Here is a 16,174-nt window from a genome sequence, read left to right as displayed (position 1 = left end):
CCAGGCTATTGGACTACTGTATTATGTTTCAAGAGTTATCAAGGCTTTACGGCCAGAGATATATAAACCGTTGATTATACAACATAATTCAAGGAAATTTCTGCATGTAAGGGCTTAGTTAAGAAGTTAAATACGATAGCAAAATTTAAGAGAAAATCGAAGAAAAACGGAAAAATAATAAGAATTTCGAAAAAAAAAAAGAAGAAAGCTACGATGTATATTAATTTGCTTCGAATTGAACATAATTCAAGAGATTTTACATAACTGTATATTATTCAAATTGTATTGATAAAACTGTATTCGAATATTCTAAGACGATTGTTAACGATAAAGGGTAGCTGGAGTGAAGTTACTAAGGCCGTGATTTCGATCTGTATTAGTGTAATACGCTCATTAATGGCTTCAGTAGGGCGTAAAATTTTCCATACTGCTTTCTTTTGTGTAATTTGTATTTGAGGATTTAATGCCTTAAACATACTATTAAACATAACTTACAAATACGTATATAAAAATTGTTTCTTTCTTCTTGTCTGTCTGTCTGTCTGCCTTCCCTCACTCTTTTTCATCATTATGCTTTCTTGAACTAAAGACCCCCTCCCCTACCCCCCACCCCCCCCCCCCCCCCCCATAAAAGCAAGTTAAATATTGCGTTAGTGTTACTCCATTGAATACCCTATATTTTCTAGCGGAAATATAGCGATTAAGATGCTGGCTGGCTCAAACACATTGCACGAACGAGTCCTGGCTGGCAAAATCATCCTTCTCTCATTTCGCTGCTGGCTGGCAACCACTAAACATTTGATATTGCTGGCTGACTAATGTAATCACGGTCTTGCTGGGAGTGCGAAGAGGGTAACTCTCTCCCAGCGAAAGTTTTTTTCACTCAAAAATGAAAGAGATAAACACTTATAAACGTTCTAGGTCAATTTAAATACAAAACCATAAACTTGCCCGTCGGGTGCTCCTGCAGTTATAACATCCAATACCATCAGCCTGACAGGTAGGAGGAATGCAAGTAAGACAACATTAGAAATTCAATACCAGTTATACTGTGATCGATTTTACTATGGTCCTACATGTGGTATTTATTGTAAATACAGTGACGACATTAATGGCCACTACTTTTGCAATGATAACGGTACTAAGGTGTGCTTGGAAAACTGGTATGGGAACAACTGCACGTTATGGTGTTTCCCGAGGAATAGTTCGTCTGATGAGCATTATTCATGCCTTAGTAATAGTAGCATCAAGTGTGACCCGGGATGGTATGGAAAAAATTGCACAACATACTGCTGGCCAAAGAATAATCAATATAGCAATTATAGCTGTGACAACAATGGAACAAAGATTTGCGCTGCTTTCTGGTATGGTACAATGTGCAACGCGTTTTGTAAGCCTGGCGGTGTTGGGCATTATCGCTGTGATAATGCTACGGGTACAAAGGTGTGCCACGAGGATTGGTATGGGGCCTCTTGTACATCATATTGCGTTGCCACAAATGACTCTGCTGGCCACTACAATTGTAATTCTGCCAATGGAACAAAGGTGTGCCACAAGGATTGGTATGGGGCCTCTTGTTCATTGTATTGCGTTGCCACAAATGACTATACTGGCCACTACAATTGTAATTCTGCCAATGGAACAAAGGTGTGCCACAAAGATTGGTATGGGGCCTCTTGTTCATTGTATTGTGTTCCTACAAACGACTCTACTGGTCACTACAGTTGTGATCCTGATAATGGAACAAAGGTGTGCCACAAGGATTGGTATGGGGCCTCTTGTACATCATATTGTGTTCCTACGAATGACTCTACTGGTCACTACAGTTGCGATTCTCATAATGGTACAAAGGTATGCCACAAGGATTGGCATGGGGCCTCTTGTACATCATATTGTTTTCCTACAAATGACTCTACTGGTCACTACAGTTGTGATCCTGGTAATGGTACAAAGGTGTGCCACAAAGATTGGTATGGGGCCACTTGTACATCATATTGTGTTCCTACCAATGACTCTACTGGTCACTACAGTTGTGATCCTGGTAATGGAACAAAGGTGTGCCACAAGGATTGGTATGGGGCCTCTTGTACATCATATTGTGTTCCTACGAATGACTCTACTGGTCACTACAGTTGCGATTCTCATAATGGTACAAAGGTATGCCACAAGGATTGGCATGGGGCCTCTTGTACATCATATTGTTTTCCTACAAATGACTCTACTGGTCACTACAGTTGTGATTCTATGAATGGTACAAAGGTGTGCCACAAAGATTGGTATGGGGCCACTTGTACATCATATTGTGTTCCTACCAATGACTCTACTGGTCACTACAGTTGTGATCCTGGTAATGGTACAAAGGTGTGTCACAAGGATTGGTATGGTGCGAATTGTAATTTATCCTGTTCATCCAATCAGTCGCTCCACCAGATTTCTTGTAATTCGACGGATACAATAAAGAGCTGTGCAAAATTTGCTGTCATGTGTGGTAATAGCCTGGTTTCTACAACTCCTATGCCAACCTCAAGTATCATTCCGAAGACGAATTTTTCTGTGTTTACTACAAAGTTAATAAACTTGTCAGTATTAATATCTATGTCTACGATAGTAAACACGCGGCCTACAATAAGCAATGTATCAAGCACTCTTTACGTGCAACCAACCATGACAGCGTTAAATGAATCCACTGATATGAATACGACAAAGAGCACGGGGAAGCAAACAAGGCAAAGTGAGGCTTGGAAGTACGTATCAGTCTCACTGGGAATTGTTGCGTTCTTGGTTATCACCACCGTTATGCTTATCAAGTTTATGCGTGCAAGGTGGGATAGCTTTTCTTTGTTGTAATGTATTATGTTAAATTATTCAAGATTTAATCCCTTGGCGTACATATCATCATTATATTTAAATTTGACAATTCAAATTGGAAAAGGTGGATTAGATTAACATAAAAATACAATAGATGTGTTATTAATAAAAGCAAAGAGCATACATTTCGAAAAAACATATTAAAGATATTTCATTTTGCGGCACTAACTTAATTTTGGATTCTCTATTCGTAAGAACTATGAGTCCTGTGACTTGACGGTGTTGCGCTTAAATATTCCAATTGGATATTGCGTGGTTTTGCGCGCTGATTGGTCCAGCTGATTGGCCAATGACAGTTCCTTGTATCAACTGGTGTCACTTGTATATCCATGTCCACTCATACGCATTGAGAATTTGAATCTGCATAGACTTTACATGCCACGTAGATGTAAATAAATTTCGCCTTAAATAAAGTGCTTGTTGTGTTGTAGGATAAGAAGACGTATAGGTATGTGTGATCAAGATGAAAAGAAAGAAGAGCCTCCTCATCTTGAAGATAGTTATGCAGTTACACTGAAACAAGTAAGGGGACAAAGAATGAGTATACAATCAAAAGATGGGTTTACCATTCCACCAGAGACACCTGAATGTTTTCAAATCAAAGATCCATCCACGAGGCTGCTCCCTGAAGATAGCTCCCTAAATCGTGGAATTAATTAATATGAAAATAACAAATATTAATTTTACTATTTTTAATTAATAGTAGTAGTGCATATGTATGTACTTTTATCACACAAAAATGTAAAGAATGTGATGACGCCATAAGAAGGTAAAAAACTTGGGAGGGGTTGGAAAGAAAAGCCACGTTGTTGGGGAGGGGTGGTAAGGGAAGATTATGAATTCAAATTCCCCTTACCACCCCTCTTCCAAAACCAAAACCAAAACATCCTCTTACCACCCCTCCTTAACAACGTAGCTTTACTTTCCCACCCCTCCCAATCAATTTTACCATCTTATAAGGTCATCACATTCTTTATATTTGTGTGTAAAAAAAAACATTGAAGACAGTGAACCTCCGGTTTGAAAGAAATATATAAATATGTACATAATGGTATTTGACGATGATTAGATTATATCCCATCAAAAAAATTAGACAAAATACAAACAAATAAAAAACTTAAAAAAGGCATGCAGCTTAATTTCATTGAGGAATCAAGGCAAAAACGCCTTTAAGGTAAAGTATTTCTAACGAATGGTTGCAACAACTATACTTTTTACACCAATACTATTATTATGTAATAACATACGATAGATGAACAAAGAACAAAGTTAAATTGTGAGTAAAATGCTTTAGAGGCTCTTTTTCTGCCTTTATTTTACTCTATTAAAAAAAAACAACAAACAAAAAACAAACAAACAAACAAACAAATAAAAAAACAAAAAAACAAAATCGAAGAAGATCGAACTTAATTGTCGAAGTTTAGTTTGTAAAATATAACCTATGCAGGATCAACTTTAGCGCGTGCTTTACTGGGGTTCATAGCACGCAAGTTCTAGACTAACTCTTTCTCTGCCTTTATTTTACTCCATTTAATTGAAAATTCAAAGAAGATCTAACTTAATTGTCGAAGTTTAGTTTGCAAATTATAGCCATGCAGGATAAACGATAGCGCGTGCTTTATCAAAGCATATAGCACGCATGCTCTTTCCTATTTCGTCATTCGTATAAAACGAGATTAAAACTGACTATTTTGATGTATTATTATATGTTAATTTTCGTTTCGTCACATGGTTACGTAACCGAACCAGGAATTCTACTCGTGAGCTCTAATTCTTCATTCGTCAACTGAGATGATGTCTTCGATTTCTGTAGAAAAATGGAAAATACTAAGTATCATCGAAGGACATATAGACCCCTTGCAGTGCGTGGAATGCTACTTAATTTGGAGGACATAATAATAGGTCCAATTTTCATTTGGTTGGAATTATTTTGTATTGTCCTCGAAATTGACCTGCTTTGACGTCACATGCATGGGGTCCAGGGCCCGGTTGCATGAAGCATAAGATCATCCGTAAGTATTGTTCCAAAACAATAGGCCATTGTACTAAGACAATACTTACGAGTGTTTTTAAGGTTTTTTATCTTAAGAGAGCTTTATACAACTAGACGAGACGGTAAACCAGAATCTTTTAAAATCACGAGCCTCTGGCTTGAGCGGGGGGTACCACCTCCCCAACTTAGGTAGGGGTGTGCCGCCAGGACCTCAAAACCCTGACCCTATCCCAGACCTAACATTTTGGTTTTACATACCCATACCTACCCCAGACTAAAACTAAGAATTGTACACCCTATCCCAGACTAATCCCGGTTAGTCCATAGTATGCAATCAATTGTTACTAACGTTTTTATTGCTTTTGTGCCGGCAGAAAGCGTAGCCTATTCGCCAGACAATAACGACCAAATCGTTAACCCTATCCCAGACAAAAACGATACCCTATCCCAGACAGAATATCAAAAAATGCCATACCCTACCCCAGGTCCAGAAGCCGAAAACCCATTCCCTATAGGGCGGCACATACCCGTATAGCAAATATAGGGGATTACTAACCCCCACACCTTCCCCCGGGGTCTCTGGCTTTCAGGGAGAACGAGCAATCACTGCCACATTATTTGGTGTGCCTACCTGAGATCTATTGGCTACCGAAACAAATATATCTTTTGTTTTAATGGTTGGCAGGAGTTACCATCTATGCCACTTTATCATTAGAGAGTTTCAGCATCTACTTTACGGCATACGTGAAAAGGTAGTTGATAACTAGTAGTAGGAAAGAACAAGAGAAGGTGGTTAGTAAGTGGTAAAGCGAAATGTAGGAAAACTAGAAAAACTTGTTCACAATAAAACTTACTTGGAATTCTTGTTTTCTAAGTAGGTGTGTTTTATCGGCGACGGTGATGTCAGGAGAGTCTGGAGGGGTGGAATCGTCGTCTATTAAAGGGTTGACTTTGACTCTTCTGGAGTGAATGCTAGTGCATATAAGATAAATAAAAATCTTATCAGGCGAATACATCTCAACAGTTATATATCTGATGTGAGAAATGCAACATGGTGCCCTCCTAATGAAAGAACATTTTGTTTGTTTGGTTTGTTTATCTGTTTTTATGTAGTTTGATTTTCTGAAAAGAATTGGCAATTGGACATTATTGTCCTTTTATTAATACGTAAGGGTTTAACGTGACGTTACATCCGTTTCATCCAGAACATTTATTTGACAGATGTCGTGTGGACACTCTCCTAAAGTCTGTGTAGTATTAAATGATAAACGATTCACATTCGGTTGAGCGAGGGAGCGAACTAGAATATAAATCCCTTTGCTACTGGGAATGTGACCTCTCTCAAAATTCTTGGTTTTCACCTACGTCATCATGAATTTCAAAAGCGTAAATTCGCATTATAATGAAATAAAAGTTTCATAATCTTGTAAAGCGGTCAAAACTTCATATTCTGGCCACATTTCGAGGCTGTGAAGCATTTCGTTGCGGAACTAGAGGCGAGTAAACATGACGCAACTTTTGGTTAAAATGTATGGAGCGGCCATCTTGGTGTTCTAAGTTGTTACACCATTATGGTGGACGAAATTCAAAGGCTTAAGATGATAGAATTTTTAATATTTTTGACTATATTTCACTTAAATATACCTTAGACAGATCTTTAAAACGTGTCTACACTGTGTCTAAGGGAAAATATTTTAACTAGAGTAAATAATTACTATTTTGATCGCTATTTAGATAGACGTGACGGCATTGCGTGACACAAACTCAACCTTCATAACTCGAGAACCAAATATCGAAATGACTCGAAATTTTTTCTTGTGACTTATAACATTGATTCCTAAAACATACTTGAGAAATGTATGCAAAATACAAAATAGATTTTGTAGTTTTGATGACGTCATCTGAAAACCGGCAATTATGTTTCTTCGAGCAAATTTTTCTTGGATTTTGTTTCCGATAAAAAATTGCTTGAAGAAAAATAAATCTTATCTGTAAGATTCAGCTTCCCATTCAAGTGCTTGAGAATAAATTTAAGCGAGTAAAAGAAAAGTTTCTATATTCTCATAAGAATAAACATGGCCGCCATGTGACTTTGTACAGCCACGTGATGGCAGACATGACAGGATCAGGAACAATTGGATCTCGTCTAAATCTGATTTACATGAGAAATAATTCAGTTTCTCAAGGGAAAACTAAAACCATTCCATTGTTATGCCTCCTGTCATGGATGCCATCACGTGATGGTGCAAAGCCTCTATTGGAGAAGTGAAGAGCCAGACCTTTTTAACTCTCTCACTCTTAAACTCGACTGACGTCAACGATTATAACGTGTACAAATAAACAACGAGCGCGCGAAAACTACATGAAGATCATAACGCCAAATAATGACACAAAATGTTCATTTTGTAGCTTATTGGCCTCTGCCATTTTGCATTTTGTTCATATTACATTGGAATGATTGCCTAAAATAAACTTCATGCTTATTTGTCTTAGTAAGCTATAATTCATAATTGTTTTTTTCTAGAAAAGTCTTAATTTTACACCACATTGATGATCACAAAATTAAGAACAATATGCCCTTCAAAAGACGGTTGCCGTGAGAAAATCAAATCAACTCAAATCAAAACAACAAACGAATTCGAAATGTCCTCATTAAAGTTGTCGTAACCTCATGCTTAATGATGCTGATTCATTACCAATACCAAAACGATACTTTGAATAGTCTCAAAGAGCAGACCAAGGAATGCGGCATTTATAGCTCATTTAAACTAAATATTGAATTGATACATACATACATACACCTACTTGCAAGAACGTTGTCATACGATATTAGAACATTTGTAGTTTAGTGAGAAAGTAATACATTGAAATATAAAAGAAAAAGTTCAGCTTCAGTGATCTTCTTTTGTTTTTTGATATAATTCTTATCCCACTAAATCATTAATGTTCTATTTTAGTATGACAATGCCGTTCTTGCAAGTAGGTGTGCATATATACATACACATTTGTTATTCATTATCATTTTCTTATTATATAAATAGATAGATAGCGAGTACAAGAAAGCTATATCCACTGATTGAACCGGATTGATTTTAATTTCTGGCGCAATTAGTACCAGATACTCAATTCATCATTTTCCATACATCGGTTCACTGGTGAAACACAAAGCGCTCAAACGAGGCGCCAGGGTACTTTCAAAGGATTATTTCAATTTGTCGCTGTATTTAAAGATACACTCATTTGTAAAGGTAAAGTCTGCGTGCCAGACCACCTAGGAAAAGGCCGCTTGCGGGACATTCCGTCAATCACATTACAGTACGTAATCTTCCTACCCTATAATAGTATGATTTCATGAATAAGCGTCTGTGTGTTCTCATACAAGACAGACCAATCATGGAATATGCAATTAAGTGGTTGATCTTTTCATTACATATGAAATAAATTACACTCATAGCAAGGCCGATCAGGCGATTCATTGCACCAATCCGCAGCCAATCACGTACTCCGTGGCTCACCTCGCACGGAAATGGTCCCATGAGAGAGGTCAACGTTCACGACGGTACTGATGCCTTTTTCCGACAAAAAACAGTTTTCATCTTGAAATATTAAGAACAGAAATATATCTCGCTGCGTGTGGTGTCTTTTTTTCCTTTGGTAAGGTTTATTGAAACCTAATGGAATTCTGATCCAGTATGTGGACGATAAAGTATGTTTTAGGGATCGCCATTAGTAGTATAGGGAATGGGGGTTCCAGCGCAATCTCAACACGGGCAAGATCCGTATCAAAAATCCACCTACGGACGACCCCCACTCCAAGTGTGGTTGAGGGCAACAGCGCACTTAAATATGTTAGTCTATATATGGAGTGCGAAGAATGTAAGAAGTTCGCCAATGACTTTTGCATAATTTGTCTAAGACCTAAAGTTATCATACCTAAGCCAGAACCCTTTTGGTGTTGTGGTAAAAAAATGCAAATAGAAGAAGATACCTCTGCGCAGTGTTACGAGTGTGGTAAGAATATTCGTCATGCCGTGTCAAATGCTACTAGAGAACAGTATTATGCCAACGGAGGTCGTACGAAGACCCCATACAAGAGAATAAAATACTTTAGGGAGTGGATGGGTTACATCCAAGGTTTACATCCTGTTTACTTGGATGACGAAGTGAAGAAGGAAATTATGTACCGTTTGAAAGAGCCAACCCCACAAAGCATGCGAAAGGTCTTAAAAAAGATGAAGTTAGGGAAACATTACAAGGCTATCCCTTATCTTTTGTCTGAGATTACGGGTAAGCGCATTCCTAATGTCCCGGATATGCAAAGGGCGGAGTGGTTGTTCTGTCGACTAGACAAAGACATCCCTTATTACCCTGATACGATCTATGAGATATTCTATGAGATGGACCCCAACCACCCATTGTTAGAATGGATTCCTAGAAGATGAGATGCGTAGTTGAAATCCATCGGGGTTCTTCTCAAAGGAAATATCTACTGAGCGAGTTTTCTTTGTAGTTCCTCTTTTACCTCTTGGTAGATCTTCTTGCGAGATTCCTCTAAGAGGTCTTTCACGATGGTTTTTTTATTTCCTGTCATCAGTTCCCCGTACTTCCTTTCCTCCGCAAGGATCAGAGAGAACTCCGCGTCGTCAACCTCACGGTCCCGCAAGGCTTGGGATACGAGGTCGGTGATGGTGTTGGCCTTTGCTTTTGCTATGGCTATATGTGTGTCGTGTTTGGATATCTTACCAGACAACTGCTTTATAATGCCTGTCATGACGGCAGAAACGATGCCACAGACGGCTCCAACGCCGGCTAATGGGACGCCGACGACTACGCCAGGTCCAGTAAGGGAGGTAGCAACCCCAGTACCTGTAAGGGCCACGGACATGGAACCAGAAGTTATAGCAATCTTGTGTAACACGTTGCGCGCTCTGGCATACTTCTTTCTAACGTTTTCATAATGTCTCGCTTGGCCTTCTAAGTAAGACAGGATTAGATTTGCCTTGTTGAGGCGAAAGTTGCCGGCGTTAAGGTCTTCGGAAAGTTCAGGATAGATAGGAGGTGCGGATGGTATAACGTCCATTATATAATAATGTACGACGCCTTTGGAAACGATATTCAAGAGCAACCATATCACGATAACCGGGATTATGCCAACTGGAGGGCCTTTAGGAAGATGTTTCCACACGCCGACCCTAGTAAGTTCGAAAGGCGACCCGATGGGATTTACTACAACGGCTCTAGAATGTACAGCAACGCAGACTTGGAGCCCGTTCATAAAGCACCAACGCCTGTTCATAAAGCACCGACGCCCGTTTACAAAGCACCAACTCCCGTTCATAAAACACCCAACTTCCCGGAGAACTTGTTGTTAACCACGGGAGATTATCCCTTTTACGATGCGGAAGGTGGCGTGAACGACTTTAAGACGATGGTAACGTTCTTGAAGATCTCAGTGGGCAAGCAATCGTTCGATGTAGTAGTAAGGAACATCTACGGGGAGACGATGTTGAAGCATACGTCGGGTAAAGAGGCCAGGGAATGGTTAGCAGGCCCTAACATGCGTTATTGGCCGCAGCAGTTGAACTTTGCTGTCTGGGCTGCCACTAAGGGTTGTGGTGTCGGTGCGGATATGTTACACATTCCAATAATGCGGTTTCATGTTGCCTTTACGGTACGAAGATTGTTAAAGGAACTCAATGTGCCCTTACCCGGAGACAAGGCATTTGATCCTTTGGATAACCGATACGACGCTGCAGGGTTAGAAAGGTTAATGAATGAGTTCAAGCCACAGCAAAGGGACTTTCGTTACAAAGAAGGTAAGACGCATGGGTTGGGCATTGTTTACGTTTGGGGTGCCGGTGGTGAGAGGCCAGCCGATTATGAACATCAAGAATATCCAAGTCATGAGTTGGAGTTTGGTGACATGGGCGGCGATAAGGGTAACAACACATTCATTACCCGAATTCAATCGAATTACCTCGGCACTTGGGATCCGTTTGTGTTAATGAAAGGAAGAGGTTTAAGGAACCTAGCCAGGATTAACCGTAGTATTGAAGCATTCGTGTATTGTATCTTAGGAGCGCAGGTAAACACCCGTAGTCCGATCGTTGGATCCCAAGGTGCTTCGCGTGAGACGCAGGAAGAGTTCCTGACCCTATTTGAGTCTGCAATAATAGAGAACGACATATCCAAGTCAGTACAGAGATACCAATTAGCGGTGCAGCAGTCAAAGGCAAGATTGGATTATGCTTTATCACCTGGTTGTTGGTTGATGCCAAGTAACCTGGTTATTAACACCCATTCTGTGGTGGGTTACAACAACAAGTTACAACGGGCTACACAAGATATGAAGTTTGGAGTCAATGACGTTAACTCCGACACTACCAAGGGTATTTCTAACTTCGTTGAGAAACCGAAGAAGGAACACATAGACAAGCCTAAAAAAGAAGTGTACGTACCCCCAAAGAAACCCGTGAAGAAGGTTACCGAGGAATATGACCATAACTCATTAAAAGCCGGCTTAGCAGCTGCGAGCATTGGTCTGAGTTATTATATATGGCGATGAACAACCCCTACGTAGCTGGAGTAGATTGTGTCTATACGGCTTACACAGGCGAGAAAAAATACACCCAGGCATCTTGGGTGGACGTTGAGGGCATGTCGGTGAATTTGAACTACTCAGGGAAGAAGTTAATCCTTTGTAATATTTGCATTGGCACGAGCAGCCATGCCAACGTGGGCTTTAGGTTCCTGGATGACAATGGCATACTGCAGCCTATGCGCACAAAGACAAACAACAGGGAGCCTACGCATTTCTCCGTAGAGCCCAACCCCGGCAGCGCCGAAAACATCTCGGTTTGGACTTTCCACGTGGTTGCTGATTGCCATGGGAAGGTAAAGCTGCAAATACGTAGACGATTCTGGTAGTGTTTGCGTGAATAGCATAGAAAATCAGAGAGATACGGCATACAACCACGCTACCATTAGCACTCTTACGGTAATTAGTCTCTAGAAGCAAATTTATTTGCTTGTATATATGCATACTTACTGTCTAGACCAAAAGGCGTATAGCGAAGGGAATGAGTGGATTGATATCGGAATGTGGGTTGAAGTTGGGGGTTTGGGATTGATAATATGCACTATTAGCATTAACACGGGTAATGGCGCAAATGTGGGGTTTAGGCTCATTGACGAGAATAACCACCCATTGCCACTTTACAGGACAAAGGTCAATACTAGGGATTCGGCCCACTTTTCGTCGGAGCCCCCTCCGCTAAGTGCAGAAGACTTAACGCCGGTTACTTTTCATATGATAGCCAACTGCCAATATGCTAAGCTGCAAATTCTCCCCCACGATGGCAATGTAAGGATAAATTACGTCGGCGGGAGCGGCACCCCCGACAGACCCTGGAGCCATAAGCCCATTAGCACCATGAGTGTGCTGCCGCTAGTTCCGCATTATCAAGGCGGCGCGAATACTATCTTTACTTATCCCCAGTCGAGGATGCCTCGGATGCCCGACGACGATAAGCCACCAGTAACGTACAAGGATAAGATTAACCCCTCATCTTCTTCAGGAGTACCACGCCGATAGCGGCAACCAAGATCCAAACGTTGTTACCTACGAACTTCAACAGTTCTCCTCCGGCCTTTAGGGCCAAGGAAACTACAGAACCCAGCAGCCCTGGAATACTGGCTGCCATTTTTTTACCCAAGTCTGTTAGCCCTTTGCCTAACTTCTTCACACCGGCGCCTGTAGCTTTAAGGGCAGATATGATTACCCCTACGACGCTTGAAACGGCGACTGCAAATGCTAAAGGTACCCCATACTTCAAGAGGGTCCTTTTTATCTTTTCTTTGGTGGTTAGTCCCAATTCCCTTTCCAAGTTCTCCCTTTGCGCTTGTAATTCCGCCAGTCTCTCCTGAAGGGCTTCTACTTCCCGTTGAGCTGCTTCCCTTTCCTCTTCGGGGCGAGTTTGATCTTCGATGACTGTTCGTTGCCGCTCTATTTGCCCCTCCAGGTCTTCAATAGCCTGATCTCTTTGCCGAAGTTGCTCCTCTTTAGCGTTGATTTCAGCAACCAACTGCCGCCGTTCCTCTAAAGAGCCAGCTATGGTGGTACGTAAGTTCTTAGCTTCTTCCTTGCTTATGTCTAGGTCTTGCAGGGCAAGTTCGAAGGCCTTTTGGGCTTGGTCCCTATCGCGTAGGGCTTTGTCTGTTTGTTCTCTAAGTTCTATTATTCTTTGGTTTTTATCGTTAAGTTCTCTCTTTTGAGCATCGAGGAGTAGTCGGTTTTGTCGCATATGATCTGCTTCCCTTTCTTCCAACGTTTCTTGTAGTCCCTCGACGCGCTTTTCTAGCGCGACCTTTTCATTCAGGGTTTCCAACCTTTCTAACATGCTTCTAGTGGCACGCTGGAAGCCTTTTAATCTCGCCACGTCACCCCTAACGTCGCCATTCTCATCAAAGAGGGGTTGTGGTTTCGTCCAGCGGTCTTTGTCAGGAAATCTTAGGTCTTGAACGCTTATGAGGACTTTGTTTTCGCGTTCTGTGAGCCTTACGTCGTCGGCCTCGAAGTGGGAATAGCGCTGCGTTAGCTCTTGCGTTGCCCACTCTACGGTTTCCCGCGCGGTTGCTCCCTGCTCGTTCATATCCTGAAGTTCCAAGTACTCAGGGACGGACTTACCGCGGTTTCTTGACTGCCACATGCGATTTAAGGTGGCCTTGGCCTTCCTCCACCCTCTACCAAACTTGTTTTCTAGAGCCATGTCGTAGATTAGGGGGTCGGTTTCCGCGCCTTTAGTCCATGCGTCGTATTCTTCGTCGTTAATGTCTACTTGACCTTCTTCGGTAAGGGGATCAAAGTCTTTGACTTCCATTATATATGATAAGCTCAAAGTTAAACCCCAATGTATTGCCTAAGCAGGTTGGTGGGCTGAAAGCAGAGCGCACCTTTCATCGAGTTACCTTTACCCCCAGCACCGCAAGGCCAGGAGAAACGCTGTATGTGGGTGTGCCCCGTCTAACGGACAACTTGGTGTTGGTTCCTGGGACTTTGGCCTTGAGGTTCGATCTAGCGGTACAACCAAGTACTGCGGACAAGCGCTATGCCGTCAATAACGCAGGTAGGAACTTGGTTTCCAAGATGCGCGTAAAGTTCGCAGGGGAATCCTTGTTGGATTTGAATAGGTACGACTTGTATGCCACGTACAAAGATTTGTGGTTGACGGCGTTCGACCGTGCACAGAAAGTAGAGCAGGGAATTGGAAGCGTTATTCTTCGTAAGCTTCGCAGCGACACCGACCCGGCGCCTACGGACTCCAGCGGAGCAACCGCAGTAGCAGACGCGACGAGGGTAAAGACCGCCTATGGTAGCAAGTACGTTATCCCTTTGGACTTTGAGGTGATTACGAATCATGGTGCGTATTATCCCAGACAGCTAAGTGAGTTACAGTTTGAAGTAACCTTGGCGGACACCACGAACGTCATAGGAGGAATGGACACCGCAATTAGCGGGGCTGTCGATCCTTATTCCATCAAGAACTTAGAGCTGCAGTACGAAACCGTGTACAGCGAAGAGCTGGCCCGTAGCGCTGGTATGGAGTACAGCTCTGGCAAGGCATTCCTTTACGACCACGTAGTGATGTATAAGACATTTAGCTTCTTGGATAAGACGGATGAGGTTATTAACCAAAGTATTAATATCCCCCGAAGAAGTCTCACGGGGTTAATGCTGGTGTTTGCTAAGCCCTACGAGGCCGGTAAGCGCGACTCCGAGGCCTTTCACAACCCCAACATTACTAACGTTGGCGTGAATATCAACGGGGTTCCAAACAAGGTGTACTCGCAGGGAATAAAGCCTGCAGACGTCTACAGGGAGGCAATGCGTAAGTTTGGCGACCAAATTAGCCCCGAGGAATTCTTCAATGATAAGTATGCGCTGTGGATTGATATGCGCACAACGAACGATGAAGACCTACATGGCCAGGGTTTACGGTTGGTAAATACCCAGGATGGTATTACTTTGGAGATCAAGCGCACAAAGAACTCCTCCGCGGGCGACAGCGACAAGATAAACTGCTACGTCTTCGTCGTGTCTGACGCGCAGCTGAGCGTTGAAATGAACCAACTAAAGAGCGTTGCATATTGAAAAAGTTAAAATATTTCTCAAATATACAATGCTTCGCGTATTCGAAAACAACAACACCCAACTGCAATGCATAGTGCAAGGCGACAAACCATACTTCAAAGCGAAAGAAGTGGCGTCTGCGTTGGGTTATGAGCGCCCGAAAGACGCAATTAGAGCACACGTATCCGAGAAATACCAGAAAAGGTTGGATGAGCTAAAGGGGGCTGCGAATCACCGCCCCCTTGCTAACGCACAACCAAATTCCATATTCATCTCCGAACCTGGGTTGTATGAACTGATATTTAGTTCTAAGTTACCCAAAGCTGTGGAGTTTCGTGATTGGGTCTTCGAAGAAGTCCTGCCGGCGTTGCGTAAGGAGGGTCGATATGCAGTAGAAAGGCGCTTCGATGGTCCAAATAAGTTGGTATTCAAGATCGAAAATGAATTCGACCTGCATAAGAAAGTAGTGGATTATATCCGTAAGTTTTACCCCTATATGCTCGTGACCCCTGGTCTGGGCGAATTGCAGGATTCAGATGGTAAACGCATAAAGTGTTGGCAGAAAGGATATCAGCGCGGGCAACCCGACATAATGATCCTGAATGCACACGTACGTTACCGTGGATTCTGCATCGAGCTGAAGACCCCAAAAAGCAACGGGGTACTATCTGAGGATCAACGCCGTCTCTTACAGAGGTACGAAGAAAACGGCCATAAGGTACTAGTCAGCAGCGACTACGATGTCATCTGCAGAGAGATAACGGAGTACGCAGCGCAACTGCGAATTCCCTGTCGGTGGTGTTGCAAGGTCTTTAAGACCCGTGAGACTTTGGCAACGCATTTAAAGATATTCCATAGGTATAATGGATCACAACAAGTTCGCTGAGTTGAAGTTCATCCAGACACACTGGAAGGACTTAGAAATAGGTGAAATCTACGAGGTGAAGAATTACGTAGCCTTTGAAGACGTCAACCGCCTACGCCTGATCTTAAAGAGTAAAAGACGGACGTACAGCCTTTGGGCTCCCGATAGGGTACGATATGCTATCGAAGGCCAGGACGTTACCCACGTTATGAGTCACGGTAAGGAGGGCGGTAAGTGGGTGTTCGACGTAGTTAGATATGAACCGGAAAGTCCGTTACATTCGTAAGGACCTCTGGTTCGGAAGCCTCGGGGCACTCAT

General features: G+C 42.2%; 1 protein-coding gene across 1 annotated transcript; it reads left to right on the top strand.

Annotated features, from left to right (window-relative positions):
- The first annotated feature begins 655 nt into the window (after window positions 1-655).
- Window positions 656-4,574, top strand: LOC116292489 (uncharacterized). The gene is made up of 2 exons (XM_089034695.1): window positions 656-2,822; window positions 3,300-4,574. The coding sequence occupies exons 1-2, from the start codon at window positions 1,375-1,377 to the stop codon at window positions 3,526-3,528; spliced, it is 1,677 nt and encodes a 558-aa protein (XP_088890821.1). The 5' UTR covers window positions 656-1,374; the 3' UTR covers window positions 3,529-4,574.
- The last annotated feature ends 11,600 nt before the right edge of the window (window positions 4,575-16,174 follow it).

This window comes from Actinia tenebrosa, unplaced genomic scaffold, assembly GCF_029948245.1.
Source record: "Actinia tenebrosa isolate PJP-AT-01 unplaced genomic scaffold, QUT_ActTen_1.0 PGA_scaffold2__45_contigs__length_23673736, whole genome shotgun sequence".
Lineage (NCBI taxonomy): Eukaryota > Metazoa > Cnidaria > Anthozoa > Actiniaria > Actiniidae > Actinia > Actinia tenebrosa.
This window is presented reverse-complemented; position numbering and strand designations above follow the sequence as displayed.